This window comes from Tupaia chinensis, unplaced genomic scaffold (genome assembly GCF_000334495.1).
Source record: "Tupaia chinensis unplaced genomic scaffold, TupChi_1.0 Scaffold148004_1, whole genome shotgun sequence".
NCBI classification, from domain to species: domain Eukaryota; kingdom Metazoa; phylum Chordata; class Mammalia; order Scandentia; family Tupaiidae; genus Tupaia; species Tupaia belangeri.
The window spans coordinates 325,266-334,210 of NW_006207854.1; the positions used below are offsets into that span (position 1 = coordinate 325,266).

Sequence of the window (8,945 nt, forward strand, 5' to 3'; positions counted from 1 at the left end):
CCCGGCATGAGTTTCAAGCCACCAGGTCCGGGACGTGAACTGTGGTCGACTACGTGGGAGTCCAGCAACATAGCTATTACACTAACTGCTGGTTCCCAATAAAATAATTCTTAAAAGAAAAGTCATGCCAGGTGCATGTGCATGCATGCCCGAAATCCTGAGGGGAGAATGGAGAAGAAGAGGACTGGATGGCAGCATGGCCAGCCCTGCTAGGGGGTGATTTCTCACTTTCCGTCTCTCTGTCTCTCCTCTCCTGTGAGTGCACGCACCCTATGGCATTTAGCACCATGTCTGGTACATGGTAAGCCGATGGTGTCAGATTAGCTCCTTCTCTTGTTAAAAAAATTTTCCCGGAGGTGCTCCTGCACTCAGCAGAGAGATAAGGGGTGGGGGGAGACAGAGAAAGCACCTCCATGGGGGATAGTCATGCCGCAATCCCCTCTCTTCTATTTCTCCTTTGGGGATTTTGGGCATGTGCACAATTGCACCCAGCGTGTTTCTCAAGCCACTGGGTCCAGGACTCCAACTGCTCGGTTGGCCATGTGAGATTCAGTCGCTTTAACCACCACTGGCTCTCCCTGGCAGTTTCTTTTTACTAGGCTAAAAAGCGGAAAACCTCCCCTCTCCTCCACTGTCCAGCCGAGTTGGGAGTCAAAGCTGCTATCTGTCGTTCTCTTTCTCTCTCCTATAGGCCTGGCACTGGGGGCCTGGGCCTGAGGGTGAGAAAAGGAGAGAGCCTGAGTGAGGACCCCATCTAGTAGCCAAGGTACCCAGGCTTCCCTTAGAACTGCCAAGGAAGGCTTTGCATTGCATTCAGCTTCCTTCCCCACTCCCAGAGTTCCCCGAGTAGCTCCTGGGGGTTATGGAGGAGCTTCTATGTGCTGATCCCAGGTTTTCCAGCCCAGGCTCACGAACCCTGGGGGCAGGCAGGGTCTGAGTGGGCTAGCATCCCTCCTCACCTCTCCATCCCGCATTTCCACGGTCTTCACCACGATGTTCCTTTTGAGGTGACCTTCTGACACGGACTTGGTGTCCAGGCTGGTTTCTGCAGGTGCAAGGAGAGGAGGCCTCCCATGGGCTCTCAGGGCACTAGATATCCTCTCCCACCCCAGTTTCCTCATCCCTCACCCCAATTGTGAGTGTAACAGCCTATCCAGCCTGGCAGGGAGGCCTGTGCCCCCCCAAAGGGGCTGGAGACCCTCATATCCCCGCAGTGCTGGGCAGGTCCTGGCTGCCATGTCCAGAGCTCTGATCTGCTATCTAGCCTGGCTTCATTTCAGTCCCTCTGCAAGCCCTTGCCTGGCACCTGGCTTTGTGACAACCCAGCGCTGCACCAAGGAAGGACACAGGAGCTTTGAAATCAGGCAGACCAAGCTCAAGCCCCGGTCAGTCACTAGCCAGTCACGTGACTGTGGGCGAGGTAATGGATTTCTCTCAGCCTTCATCTCCTCATCTGCAAAATGGGGGTGATGGTGCTTGCTTCTGTCGATGGGAGTGAGGAGTCCGCTAATTAAAATGGTGTATGTTAAGCAAACGGCATATACTAGTGCTCAGTGCAGGCCCCTGTCCCTTCTTCCCTTGTCCTCCTTTTCCATGCCACTTATCCATGTCCTCGTGACCCTTGGTTGTTTAGTACTGGGCAGTATTACCTCTACCTGGTCAGCCTGGTTAACCCTTCTGATGCTGAATTAACCTGGGATATGCCTATCCAGTGTCCCTAAATATTCTAGCCCCAAAGGAAAGGAATTCCTTTCTTTCAGCAAGAATCATTTGAGGACCATATTACAAGTAAAAAGTAACTTAGTTCCCCCCCCACACACACACACCAGAGAGAACAATATAACGCATCATGCTCACTAATATTTAAAATTAAGGGTAAGGAACATGAAGCTTTATTCATTACCAGAGCAGCCATCCAGAGGGAAATAATCCTCTGGGCTGAATCAGCACTGAGCTGAGTAGCCGAGCCTCCAGGACAAATGAATCTTGCAGAGATTCTGGCCACCAGGCCCAGCAAGACCCAAGGGGCCCTCCCAGTAGCAAGAGGCTGGTGTTTGCCCCAGTGCATCTCATCTGAGCACCCAAAGAGATACCACTTTGAGCCCTAACCAGCTCTGTGAGTTTAGCCTCCATTTACCCTGTGCAGGTCCTGGGAAAATGACACTGTCCCAGTCCACTAAGGGAAACCTGGGAGGAGGGAGCCCAAGAGGCCTGGTGAAATGGGCTTGGTGCGGCTCACTCCCCGGCAGGCTGAGAAAAGCGCTGTGACTGAGAGGCAGGCAGCTAACCGAGAGCCGGGGCTCCGTTTACAATCTGCTGAGCCTGTATTGGTATAACTTGTATTGAGAAGCTTTTGAGATGTCTTGTGACCTTGTAACCTTCCCCTTCTCTGGTGCTTTTGCCCCCTGTAGTGACAAGCAGTTAAAAATAAACAAACAAAAAAACATAAACACTCAGGTGGGGAAAGCTGGCTTAGGGATCTGCAGACAGGGCAGAGGCGGACACCTCACCCAATTTTGCAGTGGGATGGGGTGCAGGGAGGCAGGGGGTGGAGCACAGGGTAGAGCAGGACAGGAGTGGTTGCAGCCCTACTGGAAGTGCCTGGGACAGTGTGTTCTGGCTGGGAGTTTTGCAGTGAAACGTAAAGGCCCCCAAGGAAAGCCTGGGCCCTTCTGCTATGGTTCTCAGCCCCAGGCCAAAGGAGCCCATTGGCCTGGGTGAGGGGCAAGAATCCAACATCCTCCCACCATCCCTTGCTCTACTGACCTCGGATCTGCAGGTTGGAGAAGGTCTGCACAGGGATAGTGATGCTGAAAGAAAGCAGAGGGACAGGGATGGCCAGACTGTCCCATGACATCATGGGCTAGGCTCTGGGCTGGGTTATTCATGGGAACCGTGAGTTTCTTTTCCTGGTCAGGACAGCATAACCCATCTCCTAGCTTTCCCCAGTAGCCAAGACACACTCTGTGGCCTCAAACATCTTTAAGAGGCTTGGGTGTTTCCTTTGAGGGGGACATCTCTACCCCAAGGAGAGCAGAGGCTTGGAACATGGTAGAGGAGAGAGGAAAGTGGGGAAGCAAGTTCCAAAGAGGTAGAGGAGATCAGTCAAGTGAAAAGAAGTCCAGTATCGGGAACAGCAGTTGGTGTAATGGCTATGTCACTGGACTCCCATGTAGTCGACCATAGTTCGAGTCCCGGACCTGGTGGCTTAAACTCACGCTGGCGCGTGTGCATGCGTGCCCAAGATCCCAAGAGGAGAATGGAGGAGAGGGGATTGTGGCGTGACCATCCCCTCTGGCGAGTGCTTTCTCTCTTTCTGTCTCTCTCTGTTTACCTGGCAAGTGCATGCACCCTACAGCAAAAACCTCTCCAAAAAAAAAAGTCTAGTCTTTGTTGGGGTATGTGAGGAATGAGCCTCTCAGTTTGTAGGGTGACCCAAGTCCTTGGCTTTGGGACCTAATCAATATTGGTTGAGCTCATTCATCAGACATTTTATTTTTATGATATTCATTGTCATTATTTTATTTTATTTATTTTTATTTTTTTGGAGTTGACCAGAGAGAGAGAGAAAGAAAGAGAGAGAAGGAAAGTGACAAAGCAAGCTGACAAGTCCATGACTTGAACCACAGTCAGCCGCCTTAACCACCACTCCACCTGCCGGTCCTTTTTTTTAAAAAAAAAAAAAGATTTTGAGAGACAGAAACAAAAGCGAGAAATCACTCCCCCCACACACACACACACACACCAGGGGGGATGGCTACGCTTCAATCCCTTCTCCTCCATTCTTCTCTCGGCATTTTGGGCACCCACGCACACGCAGCTGCGTGAGTTTCAAGCTGCTGGGTCTGTGATGGGTGTGTGATCTAACTGCGGCCAGCCCTGTGAGAGTCTGACTTCGTAACCATTACACTATCTGCTGGTCTCCACTAGACAGTTCTTTTTTTTAGAGGTTTTTGCTATAGGGCGCTTGCGCTCTCCAGACAGAGAGAGACAGAGAGACAGAAAGCGAGAAACCACCCCCCAGGGGGGATGGCCACGCCGCAATCCCTTCTCCTCCATTCTCCTCTCGGGATCTTGGGCACGCACGCACAAGCGCCCGGCGTGAGTTTTAAGCCACCGGGTCCAGGACGCAAACTGCGGTCGACTACATGGGAGTCCAGCGACATAGCCATTACGCTAACTGTTGGTTCCCTCTATTAGACAGTTCTTGAATGCCTGCTGTGTGGTAGGCGGGTTCTGTGCTGAGCGCTGGGTGTTAGACTCAAGCCTGAACAAGGCTCAGTCCCTGGGTGCGCAAGACCGACCGGTGGAGGGCCCGCAGGGAGAATTCCTAGGCTCACCGGTTCTCCTCGCCCTCCAGCAACTTCCTGTAGGTGGCGATCTCGATGTCCAGGGCCAGCTTGACATTGAGCAGCTCTTGGTATTCCTGCAGGTGGCGGGCCATCTCATCCTTGAGGCTCTGTCCCTCTTCCTCCAGTCGGGCCAGCGCCTCCTGGTAACTCGCCGCCTCCCGCGCGTGGCGCTCCTCCTGCTCGCGCATCTGCCTCTCCAGGGACTCGTTCTGTGTAATGGAGCCGGCCGGTCCCTCGGGGCCCGCCAAGCCGCCTGGCGCTCGACCCGGTCCAGACCCAGAGAGGCTTTGCAACCTCCGCCTTCAGCCCCGAATAACTTGACAGAGCCCTCACCCTCAGCCTTGGGTCCTGTCCCTGGCCTTTATCTTCCAGCATCTTCTGGGGTGGCAGATTCCCTCCGCACGCCAGCCTCAGTTCGCGTCCCGGCCTGGCCCACACTCACCGTGCCGCGCAAGGACTCCAGGTCGCAGGTCAAGGCTTGGAGCTGGCGCCGGTAGTCATTGGCCTCGTGCTTGGCCTGGCGGAGCAGCTCTGCGTTGCGGGCAGCAGCATCGGTCAGGTCTGCAAACTACATGGGGGAGGGCCTCGGCTGAGAGTGGGCTGGGACACGTTTTGAGGAGCTATGGGTCCGCATGCTGGCATGGACTTTGGGAAATCGAGGAGGTGGGCAGGAACCCAGCTTACCACCCAGGACGTTGACCCGGGCCAGGATTATTCCCAGGGACTGTGACCCAGGGCACAGGGTCGCCACTGCTGGGCCTCGGCACCTACCACGGTGCCCAGTGAGTGAATGAATAAGTGAACAGTGCAGCAGAAACCAGAACCTTCTACACAGGCAGCTCTATCAGCCAGACTGAACCTTGTCCTTCCTCACCAGGGGCAGTGAGTTCTGTAATAGCCCTTCCTTCCTCAGAGTGCAAGGAAGCCCTCATGCCTCTACCAGGCTGGACCCTGCTCAAGATGGTCACTGGCTTCTGCTGCCCGCACTTTTCAGATTGGCACTCTGGGCCTCCATCTCTGAGCTTCTCTGCCTGCAAACCTCTCTGCAGGCTCTGTCCTCCACTGGCCTCACCCCTCCTCTCTCCATGGCCATAACCTGCCAGTACAGCCTAGCTCAAGCCCAAGAGCCCCCACTTTTGTGACGCCTTTCCTGGTTCCCACACTGCATATAAACTCTGCCCGGTGGTGTCCTCTATGGGCACCATGGTTGGGTGCACATCACATACCCCGGTCAGAAGCTTCTCTGTGTCTTTGAAGGTACCTGCTACGGTAGATGCTCAATAATCTAGGGCATAAACTGGCAGAGGCATAGAATACAGGCTTCCCCTGAGAGGGGCTGGGGCTGGAAATCCAACTCTTCCACGTAGGAGCTGTGACTTGGGCAAATTAGTTAACCTCTCTGGGCTTCCATTCTCTCAACTATCAGAGAACAGTGCCTACTTCATAGTAAGATAATCCATGCAGAGCACAGAGCCTGGTCAAACATGGTAGGAGTAGTATTCACAACTGTACTTTTGGAAGCAGTACTGGCTGCCCGCGTGACCCTGGGAAGGTTATCTCACTTCTCTGGTAAAGGTTAGTCACCCAGAGGATACTCTTCCAGTTTCTTCTACTCTCCATCCCCGATTCTCTTGTGTGGAGTAAGGAGGGCTGCCTGGCGGAGGCACGCAGGTCCACGGTAGGCTACCTTGGATCGGTACCACTCCTCTGCCTCGTGCATGTTGCTGGACGCCATTGCCTCGTACTGCGTGCGGATCTCTCTCAGGGCTGCCGTGAGGTCTGGCTTCGCCACGTCCAGCTCCACATGGACCTGCTGTCGGGCCAGCTGCTCCTGGAGCTCCCTCACCTCCTGGCCAGGGTGTGAGAGACAGGTACTGGGCTCAGGGCTCTCCCTCGGCATCTCGCCCTCTTCAGCCTGGCCCTCAGCATGGCATTGGCTAAGGGAGCTGGGCAGCCCTTGGGGAGGAAGTGGTAGGGCCCAGGCTGAGGAGGCCTCATGGCATCCTCCTCCCAGGGCTGCAGAGGAGGAGCCGGGTGTTGAACATGTGCCTGCATTCTCATGGGAGAGAGACTGTGGGTGGCCATGCTCTGCGTCTGCAGGTTTCATGGGCTCACAGATTCTGAATCTCGGATCTGAGATCACAGCTCAGTGAGATCATTTTTTAATGAATGGGGATAGAGTCAAGAGACTAACTGTGGGGGACCAGCAGATGGCATAATGGTTACATTGCTGGACTCCCACATGGTCGACCACGGTTCTAGCCTCGGACCTGGAGGCTTGAAACTCACGCTGAGTGCTTGTGCATGTGTGTCCAAAATCCCAAGAGGAGAGTGAAGGAGAAGGGATCGCAGTGCGGCCACCTGCCCTGAGGGGTGATTTCTTGCTTTCTGTCTCTCTCTGGTGTGTGCCCTATAGCAAAAATCTCTCTAAAAGAAGAGAAACGAACTGTGTGACTTTAGCACACACTTCAATCTCTCTGGGCTTCAGTGACCTCTATGAAAAGGAAGCGATACTGTAAGGCTCCCAATTCACAGGGTTGCTGTGCAGAAAATAAAGCGAGGCAGCAAGGCCCGTTGTACTTCAGTAAACGGAGGGTGAATGTGTGCTTTTACCAGGGTGTAAAGACACTCTCTTCTCTCATTTTCTCTCTCTGTCAGCCAGTCTCTACTTCTCTCCTCTCTCTGAGTATCTCTCTCTCTGCGTCTCTGTCTTCTCTCAGTTGCAAGCTCTATGTTGGACTTTTCTCCCCCTGCCCCGGCCTCACCTCCTCATGGATCTTCCTCAAGAATTGGATCTCCTCCTCCAGTGACTCAGTCTTCCTCTCCAGATCCAGACGGGCCAGGGTGGCTTCATCTGCCTCCTGGAGTGGGGAGGGGACAAAGGGCTACTCTGACCCCAGACTCTTCCTCTTCCCCATTCCCCAGCCTTGCCATACCTCTCCTTCTTAGGGGCAGCTTATTGCTCTGCAGGGCTGAGCTTGGGAGCTGTTTGTGGGAGTTGCCATCAACCCTTCTCCCCTCTTCCCTACCCCTCCCTTCACTTCTCTGACCTGTCTGTAGGCAGCCAGGTTGTTCTCAGCCTCCATCCTGAGGTTGGTTTCATCTTGAAGCCTGGGTGGAGACACACATTCCTGGGTCCAGGCTCTTCTGGAAGACCTTTGGGTCTCTGCCTCAGTCTCCCTGGAAGTGGCTGCTGCAGAGACTCCCCAGGACCAGTGGAGTGGCAGGAGGAGTGAGGGTCAGAGGGGTCATAGACAGAGGCCTTGGCTGGGAGACGGAGCAGACAAAAGCTTTGGCCGAAAGTCACTACCAAGGTGCCTTAAGGTGGGTGCACTTGCTCCTGCATACACGAGCACATGCACCAGTGCACACTCACTGCTGCACACAAACACACACGTCCGCTGTGCTTGAGGGCACACATGCACACCCTGCCAACTCAGCAAAACACCATACCCAGGTATGGGCAACTGCCTTTTTTTTAAGGGAGATTTTTGCTATAGAGCACGTGTGCTCACAGGAGAAACAGAGTTCAGAGAGACAGAAAGCGAGAAATCACCGCCCCAGAGCAGATAGCCACGCTGCAATCCCTTCTCCTCCATTCTCCTCTTGGGATCTTGGGCATGCACGCACATGCACCCGGCATGAATTTTAAGCTGCTGAGTCTGGGGTCGACTATATGGAAGTCCAGTGACATAGCCATCATGCCACCTGCTGGTCCCTGGTAACTGCCTTTTGAATAGGATTTTATGTTCATCTGTCCTTCATGGCTGTGCAAGTCAAAATGATGCGACTAGGGCCATAGCTGCTGTCAGGCAGCCACCTGTGCTCTGAACCCAGTCCTGCCTGCTCTTCCCCCAGAGCTCAGTCTTCCTCAGACACCAACCTTCTGCAGACCAAGGCTCAGAATAGGTGAGCTCCCTGCTCGCAGTCACAGGGCCCGGCCGTGAGTGAAACACAAAGACCCTGCCTGCTGGGGTCCTTCACTGCTCCCCACACAGCTTTCCTGAAATGGTGGGGAGGTGCCTAGAGTGCCCCTGCTCCCAGCAGGAGGTGTCTGAGAATCAGGTTCCTGAGGCCCTGGGCCTCCTCTTGTCCCTCCCATCATGTTGGGGAGCAAGGTTAGCCCTCCCCTACCGGAAGTGAGAAAGCCCAGGGAGCAGGGAGGCAGGGGCCCTGTCTGAGCCCCGCAGGCCATCTTCCCTGTCCCCCTGCTCACTTCTGCCTCAAAGTGGTCAGGTCCTGTGCCAGGTTGTCTCTCTCGACCTCGAGCCGGGCGCTGTTGGCCGTGAGCTGATCTAGACGTAGCCGCAGTTCACGCAGCTCCGCTTGGTAGACATCAGCCAGCTTGGTGGGCTCCTTGGCCCGCAGCTGGTTCAGCTCGGCAGCCAGTGCCTTGTTTTGCTGTTCCAGGAAGCGAACCTTCTCGATGTAGCTGGCAAAGCGGTCGTTGAGCTCCATCATCTCTGCCCGCTCACTTGCCCGGGTCTCCTTGAAGCCAGCGTTCAGTGCCCCGGCCAGGGAGAAGTCCACCCGGGCCGGCAGTGGAGGAGACATTCGAGCCAGGGAGAGGCGGGGGGCAGGGCCCCGGCGGGG

The 8,945-nt window shown here is 54.9% G+C and overlaps 1 protein-coding gene across 1 annotated transcript in view; it reads right to left on the reverse strand.

The window, feature by feature from the left end:
• Positions 1-8,937, reverse strand: part of GFAP (glial fibrillary acidic protein) — a 10,953-nt gene extending 2,016 nt beyond the window's left edge. The window contains exons 1-8 of the mRNA XM_006170025.2: positions 8,569-8,937; positions 7,403-7,463; positions 7,118-7,213; positions 6,040-6,201; positions 4,795-4,920; positions 4,341-4,561; positions 2,767-2,810; positions 960-1,045 (exon numbers count right to left, since the gene is read on the reverse strand). Of these exons, the coding sequence (XP_006170087.2) occupies positions 960-1,045; positions 2,767-2,810; positions 4,341-4,561; positions 4,795-4,920; positions 6,040-6,201; positions 7,118-7,213; positions 7,403-7,463; positions 8,569-8,906 (1,134 nt within the window). The 5' untranslated portion in view covers positions 8,907-8,937. The remainder of the gene's footprint in view (positions 1-959; positions 1,046-2,766; positions 2,811-4,340; positions 4,562-4,794; positions 4,921-6,039; positions 6,202-7,117; positions 7,214-7,402; positions 7,464-8,568) is intronic.
• Positions 8,938-8,945: the final 8 nt, after the last annotated feature.